This window comes from Cherax quadricarinatus, chromosome 8 (assembly GCF_038502225.1).
Source record: "Cherax quadricarinatus isolate ZL_2023a chromosome 8, ASM3850222v1, whole genome shotgun sequence".
NCBI lineage: Eukaryota > Metazoa > Arthropoda > Malacostraca > Decapoda > Parastacidae > Cherax > Cherax quadricarinatus.
This window is the reverse complement of record NC_091299.1, coordinates 14,086,133-14,102,718: the sequence shown is the minus strand read 5'-3', so window position 1 is coordinate 14,102,718 and position 16,586 is coordinate 14,086,133. Positions and strand designations below refer to the sequence as shown.

At 45.5% G+C, this 16,586-nt stretch overlaps 1 protein-coding gene across 1 annotated transcript in view; it reads left to right on the top strand.

The window, feature by feature from the left end:
- The window catches only part of N (neurogenic locus Notch protein), a 361,384-nt gene that overhangs the window by 75,838 nt on the left and 268,960 nt on the right, over positions 1 to 16,586 (top strand). The window contains exon 2 of the mRNA XM_070082900.1: positions 7,368 to 7,446. Within this exon, the coding sequence (XP_069939001.1) occupies positions 7,368 to 7,446 (79 nt within the window). The remainder of the gene's footprint in view (positions 1 to 7,367; positions 7,447 to 16,586) is intronic.

The window sequence follows — 16,586 nt, the reverse complement described above, 5'->3', positions numbered from 1 at the left end:
GACAGACCCCTGTGGGACCCCGCTCATCACAGGCGAACACTGATACCTCATCACGTACCACAACCCGTTGTTGCCTCCCTGTCAGGTATTCTCTGACCTATTGCAGTGCCCTTCCTTTTGTGCCAGATCCTCTAGCTTCTGCACTAGTCTCTTGTGAGGAACTGTGTCGAAGGCCTTCTTGCAGTCCAAGAAAATGCAATCAACCCACCCCTCTCTCTCGTGTCTTCTGTTACTTTATCATAAAACTCTAGAAGGTTTGTGACACAGGATTTGTCTTCCATGAATCCGTGCTGCTTGTCGTTTATACTCTTGTTTTGTTCCAGGTGCTCCACCACTCTGCTGATAATGTCCTCCATGACTTTGCATACTATACATGTCAGTGACACTGGTCTAAATTTAGTGCCTCTTTTCTGTCTCATTTTTTTAAAAATGGGAACTACATTTGCCTTCTTCCATACCTCAGGTAGTTGCCCAGTCGCAAGGGATGTGTTGAAGATTGTAGTTAGTGGCACACACAGCATTCCTGCTCCCTTTCTAAGGACCCATGGGGAGATGTCCGGTCCCATTGCCCTTGAGGTATCAAGGTCACTTACCAGCTTCTTCACCTCCTCCTCAGTTGTGTGTATGTCATCCAACACTTATTGGTATATTCCTTGTTGGTGTCCCCCTCTGTTCTGTCTTCCCAGAGTCCTACCTGTCTCCACTGTAAATACTTCCTTAAATCTCGTGTTGAGCTCCTCACATACCTCTTGATCGTTTCTTGTGAGTTCCCCACCTTCTTTCCTCAGCTTGATCACCTGGTCTTTGACTCTTGTCTTTCTCCTAATGTGGCTATACAGCAGTTTCGGGTCAGACTTGACTTTCGATACTATGTCGTTTTCGTATTGTCGGTGGGCCTCCCTCCTTATCTGTGCATACTCGTTTCTGGCTCTTCGACTAATCTTATTTTCTTGGATCCTTTGCCTTCTGTACCTTTTCCATTCTCTAGTGCACTTAGGTTTTGCCTCCCTACACCTTCGGGTAAACCAAGGACTCACTTTGGTCTCTCCATTATTTCTGTTGCCCTTGGGAACAAATCTTTCCTCTGCCTCCTTGCATTTTGTTGTTACGTATTCCATCATTTCGTTTACTGACTTTCCTACCAATTATCTGTCCCACTGAACCTCCTGCAGGAAGTTCCTCATACCTGTGTAGTCCCCCATTTTATAGTTTGGCTTTTCTCATTCGACTCCTGTTACCCCCTCCACTTGTAACTCTGCTGTGTAATCAAAGCTCAGAATCACTCGAGCACAAGCTCCAAGGGGCCTCTCATATGTGATGTCCTCAATGTCTGAACTGCTCAGGGTGGACACAAGGTCCAGTCTTGCTGGTTCATCCTCCCGTCTCTCTCTGGTAGTGTCCCTAACATGTTGATGCATGAGGTTTTCCAGTGCCACATCCATCATCTTGGCTCTCCATGTTTCGGGACCCCCATGTGGCTCCAGCTTTTCCCAATCGATCTCCCTTTGGTTGAAATCGCCCATAACCAGTAACTTTGCTCTGCTCGAGTGAGCTCTTCTTGGCACCTCAGCCAGTCTGTCTACCATTGCTCTGTTGTTCTCTTCGTATTCCTCTCTTGACCTCCTGCAGTTCTGTGGTGGGTTATACATCACTGCAATGACCACATTATGTTCCCCTGACTGAATTGTACCTACTATGTAATCCCTTTCTCCAATCTCGTCAGTGCCTTCCATTTCTTGTGTGTGTGTGTGTGTGTGTGTGTGTGTGTGTGTGTGTGTGTGTTTGTGTGTGTGTGCGTGCGTGCGTGCGTGCGTTCCTGCTTCCACCTCCATTCGGTGATCGGACCAAAAGAGTAATACATAGTCAACAACGTAAAATCATATCTTGCCACAGTGAAAATGTCTTTTCCTCGGGGTACAGTACTCACCCCAATTCTCTTTCCCATTATTATACCCGACATGGCAGAGACAAACCATGACACTATATCATCCTTTGCAGACTATACTAGAATTTGTATGAGAGTAGTATCCTTCGAGGACACCACAAACATAAAAGTTGATACTAACCAGGCTAAATTTCTCTTGCTCTACTACCAAAAATTTAAATAAATAAAAACTGGAACGGACTATAAAGCTTGAAGAGGAACGTGAGTTACTTAGGCGTGATAATTTTAGATGTTACTTTCAAGGACCACAACAGTATAGCTTTTACAAACGCAATTAAATTGATATGCTGGGTAACTAGAACCTTCAAAACAGTGGTGATACTCTAAGTCACTTGTGTTCTCTAAACTGCAATGTTTCTGAAAAATGACAATATCTTTTAAGACAAAATAAATTGCAGAACTGGGGAATGTACAGAGAATTTTCACTACCTGTATAAATTAGGTAAAGCGCCTTAATTATTGGGAGTATGTGAAGTTCCTTGATCTGTATTCCCTAGAAGGTAGGTGCAGAAGATACATCATAATTTATACCTGAAAAAATCTGGAGGCATTTGGTTCCAAATTTCCATATTGAAATTATTCCCCACGAGAGCAAGAAACTCGGTGTAAAATACTTGCAGTAAAAAGCAGGGGTGTAATGAGCATAGACAACTCAGTATAAGTAAACGGACCAAGACTTTACAGTACTCTCCCTTCACTCATAAGAATAATTACCATTAGACCACTGGCTGTCTTTAAGAGGGAAGTGACTGTGTTACTTAGTTCGTAATCACCCGGCCGCCCGGGCTATGGTGCCTGCGTTGAACTTCGTGTTGCTAGCTTCAATAGCCTGGTTTGGGACTGGTCTGAAGAATCATCTTCAGGTAACCTTCATGTAACCCCAGCCTTCCTACCACCACTGGGTGACTGTGCCCTGAGAGATAACCCCTGCCTGCCCACCACCACTTAGTCTGGTGATCAACCATCCTACTAAAGTTATAACCTAGATAATGTTAAACGGTATTATTTACAATCATGTTTTGAAAGTGTTTCACAGAGGTTGCTGGTTTAGCTTGGAGAGAATGTGACCGGGTGAAAGTGAGCAACCTTATTCACAACAATACTTTAGTCATTTGTGCACTGTTGTATGGATACTCGGTTCTAGGTCAACGGTGTGTGAATACAGAGCCAGTAGAGGGTATCTAATGCCATGACGACACGGGTAATCACAAGAGATTGGATGACCATCCTGATTGGTTGATAGACTTGATAACGGAACTCTCATAGGCTGGGACCAGCAGGTGCAGTGTGACGGTGCCACAGCAGTAACAGCTCATTGTAGTTGTGTGTACTCACCTAGTTGTACTCACCTAGTTGAGGTTGCGGGGGTCGAGTCCGAGCTCCTGGCCCCGCCTCTTCACTGATCGCTACTAGGTCACTCTCCCTGAGCCGTGAGCTTTATCGTACCTCTGCTTAAAGCTATGTATGGATCCTGCCTCCACTACATCGCTTCCCAAACTATTCCACTTACTGACTACTCTGTGGCTGAAGAAATACTTCCTTTGTTGCAAACCTTTGCACTTTCTCTAGTTTCTTTACGTGCTTGGCTAGGTGTGGGTTCCAAACTGGTGCCGCATACTCCAATATGGGCCTAACGTATACGGTGTACAGGGTCCTGAACGATTCCTTATTAAGATGTCGGAATGCTGTTCTGAGGTTTGCTAGGCGCCCATATGCTGCAGCAGTTATTTGGTTGATGTGCGCTTCAGGAGATGTGCCTGGTGTTATACTCACCCCAAGATCTTTTTCCTTGAGTGAGGTTTGTAGTCTCTGACCCCCTAGACTGTACTCCGTTTGCGGCCTTCTTTGCCCTTCCCCAATCTTCATGACTTTGCACTTGGTGGGATTGAACTCCAGGAGCCAATTGCTGGACCAGTTCTGCAGCCTGTCCAGATCCCTTTGTAGTTCTGCCTGGTCTTCGATCGAGTGTATTCTTCTCATCAACTTCACGTCATCTGCAAACAGGGACACCTCAGAGTCTATTCCTTCCGTCATGTCGTTCACAAATACCAGAAACAGCACTGGTCCTAGGACTGACCCCTGCGGGACCCCGCTGGTCACAGGTGCCCACTCTGACACCTCGCCACGTACCATGACTCGCTGCTGTCTTCCTGACAAGTATTCCCTGATCCATTGTAGTGCCTTCCCTGTTATCCCTGCTTGGTCCTCCAGTTTTTGCACCAATCTCTTGTGTGGAACTGTGTCAAACGCCTTCTTGCAGTCCAAGAAAATGCAATCCACCCACCCCTCTCTCTCTTGTCTTACTGCTGTCACCATGTCATAGAACTCCAGTAGGTTTGTGACACAGGATTTCCCGTCCCTGAAACCATGCTGGCTGCTGTTGATGAGATCATTCCTTTCTAGGTGTTCCACCACTCTTCTCCTGATAATCTTCTCCATGATTTTGCATACTATACATGTCAGTGACACTGGTCTGTAGTTTAATGCTTCATGTCTGTCTCCTTTTTTAAAGATTGGGACTACATCTGTGTGTGTGTGTGTGTGTGTGTGTGTGTGTGTGTGTGTGTGTGTGTGTGTGTGTGTGTGTGTGTGTACGTGTGTGTGTGTACTCACCTAGTTGAGGTTGCAGGGGTAGTCCTCGCTCCTGGCCCCCGCCTCTTCACTGGTCGCTACTAGGTCACTCTCCCTGAACCGTGAGCTTTATCATACCTCTGCTTAAAGCTATGTATGGATCCTGCCTCCACTACATCGCTTCCCAAACTATTCCACTTCCTGAATACTCTGTGGCTGAAGAAATACTTCCTGTGTGTGTGTGTGTTGTAGTGAATAATACCAGAGACTGTTTACTGTATAACGAAGGACGGTCATGGTGGACCATGACATACCATGCAGTGACGCTGGTTCCGTCATACTGCGCATGATCGCTATATTAACTCTTGCAGGAAATATTGCATTCTCTACAGTTGTTGAGCATCACTTTGTCTAGTGTACTGAGTAACACCATGTTATGTTTCTTTTATTGTGCTCAATGACACCATGTTATAAATAACTAAAGTGTAATGAACACTTCTGGAATCCTCTTCAGGATCCTATGTTACGTTTCGTCTGGTGTACTGAGTCACACGGTGTTATGTTTCGTCTGGTGTACTGAGTCACACGGTGTTATGTTTCGTCTGGTGTACTGAGTCACACAGTGTTATGTTTCGTCTGAGTCACACAGTGTTATGTTTCGTCTGAGTCACACAGTGTTATGTTTCGTCTGAGTCACACAGTGTTATGTTTCGTCTGAGTCACACAGTGTTATGTTTCGTCTGAGTCACACAGTGTTATGTTTCGTCTGAGTCACACAGTGTTATGTTTCGTCTGAGTCACACAGTGTTATGTTTCGTCTGAGTCACACAGTGTTATGTTTCGTCTGAGTCACACAGTGTTATGTTTCGTCTGAGTCACACAGTGTTATGTTTCGTCTGAGTAACACAGTGTTATGTTTCGTCTGAGTCACACAGTGTTATGTTTCGTCTGAGTCACACAGTGTTATGTTTCGTCTGAGTCACACAGTGTTATGTTTCGTCTGAGTCACACAGTGTTACGTATCGTCTGAGTCACACAGTGTTATGCTTCGTCTGAGTCACACTGTTATGTTTCGTCTGAGTCACACAGTGTTGTTTCGTCTGGTGTACTGAGTCACACAGTGTTACGTTTCGTCTGGTGTACTGAGTCACACGGTGTTATGTTTCGTCTGGTGTACTGAGTCACACAGTGTTATGTTTCGTCTGAGACACACAGTGTTATGTTTCGTCTGGTGTACTGAGTCACATAGTGTTATGTTTCGTCTGAGTCACACAGTGTTATGCTTCGTCTGAGTCACACAGTGTTATGTTTCGTCTGAGTCACACAGTGTTATGTTTCGTCTGGTGTACCGAGTCACACAGTGTTACGTTTCGTCTGGTGTACTGAGTCACACAGTGTTACGTTTCGTCTGGTGTACTGAGTCACACGGTGTTATGTTTCGTCTGGTGTACTGAGTCACACGGTGTTATGTTTCGTCTGGTGTACTGAGTCACACGGTGTTATGTTTCGTCTGGTGTACTGAGTCACACAGTGTTATGTTTCGTCTGAGACACACAGTGTTATGTTTCGTCTGGTGTACTGAGTCACACAGTGTTACGTTTCGTCTGGTGTACTGAGTCACACGGTGTTATGTTTCGTCTGGTGTACTGAGTCACACGGTGTTATGTTTCGTCTGGTGTACTGAGTCACACGGTGTTATGTTTCGTCTGGTGTACTGAGTCACACGGTGTTATGTTTCGTCTGGTGTACCGAGTCACACGGTGTTATGTTTCGTCTGGTGTACCGAGTCACACGGTGTTATGTTTCGTCTGGTGTACCGAGTCACACGGTGTTATGTTTCGTCTGGTGTACCGAGTCACACGGTGTTATGTTTCGTCTGGTGTACCGAGTCACACGGTGTTATGTTTCGTCTGGTGTACCGAGTCACACGGTGTTATGTTTCGTCTGGTGTACTGAGTCACACGGTGTTATGTTTCGTCTGGTGTACTGAGTCACACGGTGTTATGTTTCGTCTGGTGTACTGAGTCACACGGTGTTATGTTTCGTCTGGTGTACTGAGTCACACGGTGTTATGTTTCGTCTGGTGTACTGAGTCACACGGTGTTATGTTTCGTCTGGTGTACTGAGTCACAGTGTTATGTTTCGTCTGGTGTACTGAGTCACACGGTGTTATGTTTCGTCTGGTGTACTGACACCAGGATATCACATATTACTGAAGATTTATAAATATATGTAATTGGACCGGGTCGCTGGAGGCGGTGATCCAATATCGACTCAAGGTAATGTCTACCTACCTGGAGTCTACCTAGAGGGTATTCCGGGGATCAACGCCCCCTCGGCCCGGTCCATGACCAGGCCTCCCAGTGGATCAAGGCCTGATCAACTAGGCTGTTACTGCTGGCCGCACACAATCCAACGTATGAACCACAGCCCAGCTGATCCGGCACCGACTTTAGGTATCTGTCCAGCTCCCTCTTGAAGACAATCAGGGATCTACTGGTAATGCCCCTTATTGCTGGTGGGAGGCTGTTGAACAGTCTTGGGCCCTAGACACTTATTGTGTTTTCTCCTAGTGTACCAGTGGCGCCTCTACTTTTCACTGGGGGTATGTTGCGTCGCCTGCCAAGTCTTTTGCTTTCGTATGGAGTGATTTCTGTGTGCAGGTTAGGGACCAGTCCCTCCAGGATCTTCCAGGTGTAGATTATGATGTATCTCTCTCGCTTGTGCTCCAGTGAGTACAAGTCAAGTGTTTGCAGGTGTTCCCAGTAGTTAAGGTGTGTATAATCTCCTGTCCTAACCTACATCATTCTACAGAGATTTGCTTTACGTTTGACATTCTGTATCTTTGCAGGTTTTATATCGTGTTCCCCGAACCCGTGCAAGAACAGCGGCACCTGTGTCTCCAATACCGGAACTGAGTCCACTTGCGAGTAAGTACTGTGTTCTGCCCCGTTATACCTGTGTCGTGCACCTTCATACCAGCGTCCTGCACCTTAATACTTGTGTCATGCTCCTTAATACCTGTGTTCTGCCCCTTCATAACTGTCATGCCCCTTCATACCTGTGTCATGCCCCTTCATACCTGTGTCATGCCCCATCTTCATACCTGTGTCATGCCCCATCTTCATACCTGTGTCATGCACATTAATATCTGTGTTCTGCCCCTTCATAACTGTCATTCACCTTCATACCTGTGTCATGCACATTAATACCTGTGTTCTGCCCCTTCATAACTATGTCATTCACCTTCATACCTGTGTCATGCCCCATCTTCATACCTGTGTCATGCCCCATCTTCATACCTGTGTTATGCACATTAATACCTGTGTTCTGCTCCTTCACACCTGCATCCTGCCCTTTACCTTTGATGAATTCTGACTTTTTGTTTTTTTACTCCCGGAGCCCGGCTTTGGGCCAGGCTCGTCTCCGGCTTGCCTGGTCAACCAGGCTGTCGCTACTAGTGGCCTGCTGCCCCACATATCCATCACAGCCTGGTTGATCTGGCACCTGGTGAAGATACTTGTCCAGTTTCCTTTTGAAGGCTTCTACGCTGGTTCCAGCCGTGTTTCTGATATCTTATGGTAAGATGTTGAATAATCTGGGGCCACGGAGGTTGATACAATGTTCTCTTATGCTACCCACTGCACCCCCTGTTTTTCATTGGGTTTATTTTTGCACTTCCTTTTATATCTCTCGCTCCAGTATGTTTCGGTAGTGTGTAGATTTGGGACAAGGCCCTCAAGTACTTCCCAGATATATATTATCATGTATCTCTCCTCTCCAGTGAGTACATATTTAGGACTTTTAAGGCATTCCCAGTAATTTAAAATGAGAGAGCACAAGTGATATGAAAAGTGTCACAATTTCCCTTGTTTTGAAAGTCCTCATTATCCACCCCGTCATCTTCATGGCTTCCTTCACAACTGTCTCCTTCCTCTTCATGCCTGTGTCCTGCTTTTTTTTACTCCCGTATCCTACCTCTTCACACATATTGTTTTGTGTATGATCACCTGATTATGCTTGCACCTGTCGGCTGTTGCTATTTTCTCGGGTTGTGTTTATTCACATAACCTGCTCACGCACGTCTGCCTCCCACACAGCCTATTTCTTTGTAAAAAAATCCATGATCAGCAAGTTTCATGTAATTATTTGTATCGGTGCGATATTATTGAAAATCTTGGTTGATGGTACTACGATCATCGTGGGAAATGTGTTTTCAATGGTAACTGGTGAGTGTTAGACAGTCATTCCCTTGTGGTTAGGAATATCATGTCCCTTGGGGAAGGGGCTTGAACCTTGCGTTCCCATGACGGGCGGGGTAGCCAGCTGCCCCATATTCCCACAGCCCGCCGGGGCCGGCACCTGCTGCCTATACAGCATCGAATATGCCTAATTGAATTAAGGGTCTGACAGTGTCCCAGCGGTGTGCCACTTGTCCACACTCGTCCAGAGGACACTCAGTATCCCGTCAAGTCTTGTCGGCGCCAGATTTGTGGTAAAGCCTGGTGAGAGGGTCTCACTAATTATGTTCACTACCCCTCCTATACTGGCCCACATTTTACAGACATGTACTGCAGGCACTGTATGATGTAGTTAGAGAGTAGTGGTGGTGTGAGCCCTGGGTTGTTTCTCTCACCTCCGTCATGGCTGTATCGAGCTGCCATACGTATTATTCACCTTGTCAGCTTTCCATAAATTCAATATTTCAGCTCTTGCTCCATTCAGGGCAGGGGAGATATCAGAGCTGAAACACAGAGATCATTTACGGCCTGCACAGAGCCAGTAAAGCATTTAAATTACTGGGAATGTCTCAGTCCTTAATATGTACTCACTGGAGCCCTAACAATATACTGGAGTTAGACATATGGGAGGAAGTGTAGACTAAACTCCTTAAGAAGAGCGTTTGGACACAATGAGAGAACATTGTATCAGTATCAGTGATCGCAGTCATTTTAACATCTTGCCAGAAGATATCACAATCACTGCTGGAACAAGTGTAGTAATCCTAAAGAGGAAACTAGTTAGGAACAGTAAAACTCATGCATGAAAATTAATTACAGTAAGAATAAGTACGATAGGAGTCTATCAGTTACATGAAAAGGAGTTTCGTGAGCATTAAAAAGAAATCGGCTGAGTATAAGAATTACAATAATATTAGCAATACAGTAAATCACTTTTCTCCTTGGCTGTAGCTTGAGTCATTATATTTTTTTTACCTCTCTTCCTAAACTGGTTTATACTTAGACCTGGTCAAGCCTTTCATCTAAACACACACATCTAGGCTATTTTTTGTAGTGATAACTGCCTTACCCTCCATTTCCCTCAGTTTTTCCCTACATACCCGACTGGTGAGGTTACCTGGAGGTTATTCCGGGGATCAACGCCCCCGCGGCCCGGTCCATGACCAGGCCTCCCGATGGATCAGGGCCTGATCAACTAGGCTGTTACTGCTGGCCGCACGTACGAGCCACAGCCCGGCTGATCCGGCACCGACTTTAGGTATCTGTCCAGCTCTCTCTTGAAGGCAGCCAGGGGTTTATTGGTAATTCCCCTAATGCTTGATGGGAGGCTGTTGAACAGTTTTGGGCCCCGGACACTTATGGTGTTTTCTCTTAGTGTACCAATGGCGCCCCTACTTTTTATTGGCGGCATTTTGCATCGCCTGCCCAGTCTTTTACTTTCGTAGGGAGTGATTTCTGTGTGCAGATTTGGGACCATTCCTTCCAAGATTTTCCAAGTGTAGATTATGATATATCTCTCCCTCCTGCGTTCCAACGAGTACAAGTCAAGTGCTTCCAAGCGTTCCCAGTAGTTAAGGTGCTTGACAGAACTTATACGTGCAGTAAAGGATCTCTGTACACTCTCTAGATCTGCGATTTCACCTGCTTTGTATGGAGATGTTAATGTACAGCAGTATTCCAGCCTAGAGAGAACAAGTGATTTGAAAAGGATCATCATGGGCTTGGCATCTCTCGTTTTGAAAGTTCTCATTATCCATCCTATCATTTTCTTTGCACGTGCGATCGTGGCACTGTTGTGATCCTTGAAAGTGAGATCCTCAGACATTACTACTCCCAGGTCCCTTACATTATTTTTCCGCTCTATTGTATGGCCGGAGTCAGTAGTATACTCTGTTCTAGTTATTATCTCCTCCAGTTTTCCATAACGGAGTAGTTGGAATTTGTCCTCATTGAACATCATATTGTTTACCGTTGCCCACTGGAAAACTTTGTTTATATCTTCTTGGAGGTTAACCGCGTCCTCAGCAGATGACAGCCTCATGCAGATCCTAGTATCATCCGCAAAGGATGATACGGTGCTGTGGTGTATGAGAGGGGATTGATTTGAATGGGACTTGCACATGAGTTAATAGGGGTATCAAAGATTATTATTCCTTATACGTATAGCATTAAAAATGGATTGGGCAAATATTTTTGTTAGTGGGTTTAGGTTTGAGAAGGACCTGCCTACTACAGTGTTTCTTCTTTATGTTCTTATGTATAAGGATCTGTAGATCACCTGGGATGTCTTGAGACCAGCACGGATGTCTGTGTCCTAGCACCACCCAGACTATTCAATATCTTATCAGAAGATATCAGAAACATTACTGGGACAAGTGTAGACATCTTTAAGAAGACGCTGAACAAGTGTCTTCAGCAGGTGCCAGATCATCCAGGCTGTGATGAATGTGGGCCAGCGGGTCGCCAACAGCAACAGCCTGATTAGCCAGGCAAACCTGGTCAGTCAGGTAGAAAAACTTGAAACTCATCAGAGGTACATGAAAGGGATGTGTATATCTGAAGACCAACAGGTATGTGTGTGTGTATGGAGACCACCCTAAAGTGTATGTTTGTAGACCAACAGATACATACATGTGTAAGTATGGAGACCAACAGGGATATGTATGTATGGAGACCACCAACAGAGATGTGTATGTATGGAGACCAACAGAAATGTGTAAGTATGGAGACCAACAGAGATGTGTATGTATAGAGACCAACAGAGATGCGTGTGTATGGAGACCAACAGAGATGTGTATGTATAGAGACCAACGGAGATGTGTATGTATGGAGACAACAGATGTGTATGTATGAAGACCAACAGAGATGTGTATGTATAGAGACCAACAGAGATGTGTGTGTATGGAGACCAACAGAGATGTGTATGTATAGAGACCAACAGAGATGTGTGTGTATGGAGACCAACAGAGATGTGTATGTATAGAGAACAACAGAGATGTGTGTGTATGGAGACCAACAGAGATGTGTATGTATAGAGAGCAACGGAGATGTGTATGTATGGAGACAACAGATGTGTATGTATGAAGACCAACAGAGATGTGTATGTATGGAGACCAACAGAGATGTGTATGTATGGAGACCAACAGAGATGTGTATGTATGGAGACCAACAGAGATGTGTATGTATGGAGACCAACAGAGATGTGTATGTATGGAGACCAACAGAGATGTGTATGTATAGAGACCAACAGAGATGTGTATGTATAGAGACCAACAGAGATGTGTATGTATGGAGACCGACAGAGATGTGTATGTATAGAGACCGACAGAGATGTGTATGTATAGAGACCAACAGAGATGTGTATGTATGGAGACCAACAGAGATGTGTATGTATAGAGACCAACAGAGATGTGTATGTATAGAGACCAACAGAGATGTGTATGCACTGTGACCATGGCAACAGGTGGCGTGGGACCATACAAGGCGGCAACCAAAATCCGATTAATTGAAATTGATTGTGCGATCATTGTTATTGTATATATTTTTTTTGTGTGTGTGTGTGTGTGTGTGGTTGGTGTTTGGTGTGGTCCCTCCTGGTCCAGATGGTGTGTACAGGGCGGAGGCGGAGGCTGGGACGGGCGAGGTGGAACAGAGGCTGAGATTATGATTGGCTAGTTCTTGATATTAAGAACATAGGCGAAAGGAGCACCTAAGAGAAAACACCATAAGTGTCCGGGGCCCAAGACTGTTCAACAGCCTCCCACCAAACATAAGGGGAATTACTAATAGGCCCCTGGCTGCCTTCAAGAGGGAGCTGGACAGGGAGCTGCCGGATCAGCCGGGCTGTGGTTCGTACGTTGGACTACGTGCGGCCAGCAGTAACAGCCTGGTTGATCAGGCCCTGATCCACCGGGAGGCCTGGTCGTGGACCGGGCAGTAGGGGCGCTGATCCCCGGAATATCCTTCAGGTAAACTCCAGGCAGTAAGCCTAATTCTTACAAGGCAACCTCTACACCGACTCGTCCTCCTGAAGCAAATTTCTGTTTATAGGTTATTTAGGTTTGGTTAGGCTACACTGTTGTCTGTGGGAAAAATTTAGCTAATTGCAACATACCATAACGTCAGTAAATGCAATAATTCATATAAAGAGTTAGCAGTCACACGCATTTGTAGCATTTGTGGGGCCCATGTTAACTTCCATATTGTGTTTAGAAATATACTTAGTTGGATGAATCCTATTAAAAGTAACTATAGCCTTTGTAATGTGGTGGTGAGGGGTTGGGTTGTGGCAAAGTTAGGTTAGGTTGGGTAATGTTTGTCAAGAAACAGGACAAGTGTTTCCTGACGGTGGTCTTAGTCATATGATGACCTGCAGCTGGGGTTTTGGTCATCCGACCGAGGCCTCCAGCTGGCTTCCTGGTCCACCTCTTTTAAAGTCTGGCTATAATTATAACCATTAAGTTAAGAATCTGTAGGAAGGTGAGTGTCGGTCAAGTTATCAGGAACTACAGGAGTGACCGGTCTCGGCAGGTAATTACCATTCCTCATAAAACTGCCGCTGACTACCCATCTTCTGGCTGGGAAAATTCAACAGCTAGCAGGTAACTCGGCGTGAGATAGTGATAAGAAATATGTAACAAAATTATTGTTTACAATCTGGGTGTGATGGTTCCAGCTTAGTGACGTGTGTGTGTGGTGCAGCTAAGACTGTTGGATCCAGCTTATTGACGTGTGGTGCAGCTAAGACTGTGGCTTCCAGCTTAGTGGCATGTATAATCTACCTGGAGGGTGTTCCAGGGGTCAACACCCCCGCGGCCCAGTCCTTGACCAGGCCTCCCGGTGGATCATGGTCTGATTAACCAGACTGAACCACAGCCCTGCTGATCCGGCACTGACTTTAGGTATCTGTCCAGCTCCCAGCTCCCTCTTGAAGGCAGCCAGGGGTCTATTGGTAATTCCCTACATGTCTGGTGGGAGGCTGTTGAACAGTCTTGAGCCTCGGATACTTATTGCATTTTCTCTTAGTGTACCAATAGCGCCCCTACTTTTCATTGGGGGTATGTTGCACCGCCTGCCCAGTCTTTTGCTTTCATAGGGAGTGATTTCTGTGTGCAGCCAACACTTCGCCTGCACCTTTCCCTACCATCCTGCCTCAACCCACATCCCTCCTTTGTGTTCGTTTTTTCTTCTAATGGCATTTGTTTATCAGGGGTCTTGTTCTTCGTTTAACATGATGATACTCTTGTTCTCGCCAGACTGGAATACTGTTGTATACTGACGACTCCCTTCAAGGCAGGCGAGATTGCCGAGCTGGAAAACTTACGGAGAACTTTCACTGCTCGTATACACTCCATCAAACATCTGAACTACTGGGAAAGCTTGAAATCCCTTCGACTGCATTCTTTGGAACATAGACCATAAAGGTACATGCTAATATACACCTAGAAAATCCTGGAGAGATTGGTTCCAAACCTGGACACCGAAATTACTCCGTATGACGAGAGACCTGGCAGACGATGCAAAATACCTCCAATACAAGCAAGGACGCGACGAGTACACTAAGAGAGAACTCGGTGAGTGTCAGAAGTCCCCAACTTTTCAGTGCTCGTCCTCCGTGTATAAGGGGAATTACCAAGGAACTTCTGCGGTCTTACCTGCCTAGCTGGAGTAGGGTTTTCATAAGGGAACTGGACAAGTTTCTTAAATCAGTGCCTAACAATCGGGCTGTGGTTTGTAGGTTGGAATCCGTGCAAAAAGCAGTAACAGCCTGGTTAATCAGGCCTTGATCCTGCAGGAGGCCTGGTCTGGGACCGGGCCGCGGGGGCGTTGACTCCCGAAACCGTTCTTCAGGTATCTTCCGATTCTTCTTTCTGTTTTTCTTCATCTTTTCTTCTAATTCGTCTTCTACCTATAGGTTGTTCTAGGGGTCCTCGTCCAGGCCTCCCGGTGGATCAGGGCCTGATTAGCCAGACTGATCAGGCACTGTCTTTAGATATCTGTCCAGCTCCCTCTGAAGACAGCCAGGTGTCTATTGGTAATTCCCTGTACATATGATGGTAGGCTGTTGAGCAGTCTTGGGCCCCGGACACTTATTGTGTTTTCTTTTAGTGTACTCAGGGCACCCCTGCTTTTCATTAGGGATATATTGCACCGTCTGCCCAGTCTTTTGCTTTCGTGGGGAGCGATTTCTGTGTACAGATTTGGGACCAGTCTCTCTAGGGATTTCCAGGTGTAGATTATGGTGTACCTCGCCTGCATTCCAAGCAGTACATGTCGAGGGACTTAAGATGTTCCTAGTAATTAAGGTGCTTGATTGAACTACTACGTACAGTGAAGGTTCTCTGTACATTCTCTAGTTGTACATTTCACCTGCTTTAAATAGGGCTGTTAGTGTACAGCAGTATTCCAGCCTAGAGAGAACAAGTGACTTCAAGAGTATCATCAGTGGCATGGCATCCCTTGTCTTTTTGTTCTTCTTATTCTTCTTCGTCTTCTTTAAGACGTAATTAGCATAGTTGCATGTGTAGCGCAGAGTAAGTGGTTGTAGATGATGTTTTTAACTGAGAGGATGGGCGAGGGGGGAAGGGAAGGGGGAGTATGAAGGAGGAAGGGTTGCAGATGGCACCCCTGCCTCAGCAGCAGGGTCCACGGGAGGGAGATCATCCACTAATTGAATTAACGAACCGACCCTTGTATAGCAGTTATTAATTGTGGTTTATTGTGAAGCTTTGATTGTCCGAATGAGTTACGTTTATTGGTCTCGTGGGTAATAGGCTCTCTGGGGAGGACACTTGTGTCTGCTGCCATTACTGTTTACTTAAACTACGTTACTTGTACTGACACTACGAAATACTCTATAAGACTACTTTGAAAAATCCATTACTGTGTCAATTTTTTCAGCGAGATGATTCCCAGTTAGGTTAGCTTGGTTCTTGGCTAGTTCTGCTATTTCTCTCTAGCTTAAATGAACGAAGATTAGGAACCTCTTTCTCGTTATTTCTGTCAGGGTGGAATAATATGTAGCATGTGTCCACACTTTACATTAAACCAAGTTTCAGTAATATATTTTTCTTGTATAGGCTGTTTCTTGCACCTTAAATACAATTCGTGATATATTGACAATTTTCTTTGTTGGTTGGGGGTTGAAAAGTCCTTTTACCCTTCTGCTTCTTAAGTTATATTTTAATATGCTTATTGTAACACTGCTTTTCATGGAGGGTCCGGTTCCAGAGCGACCCGGATCAGGGATTGATTTGTGTGTGCAAATTTGGGATCATTTCCGTGAGATGTCTTCCATACAGGAGTTCCAACTGCACTCTTATATTTTAGGTAAAAGAACACACGTGCAGCTAATGGGACAGTTGTTGGAGGGCAACTTTTCGCTCTCCATGTGCTTACATTGGGATGTTTGCGGCTAGCACCAACAGCCTGAGTGATGAGGCCATGAACCAGGAGACCTATTCTGGGACAGAGCCGTGGGAGCGGTAATCCTCGGAGTCGTCTTCGGGGTACCATTCGAGTGAAAACCCGAGTCAAGCTTTATTTTTTCCTGGAGAATAAAGTTACTAGTGTTTATGGGTGGTGTTAGCAAGGCTGGGTCAGTCAAGGGCGACTTATTTACCGAGGGACTGAAAAAAATCATCGGGGCTGCTGACTTTACCCTCAATTTTGGCCCATTAGTCGTCGTGTTAAGCCACCACGCTAGCCCGTCTGCGGAGACACGCACCACCAACGCTACACTAAACAGTGTACATGTAGAGTGTACTTCGGGGATGAAAGTGTTCTTGATATTAATGTGCAGGTGAATTACTGCCTTAATGATTCACGTG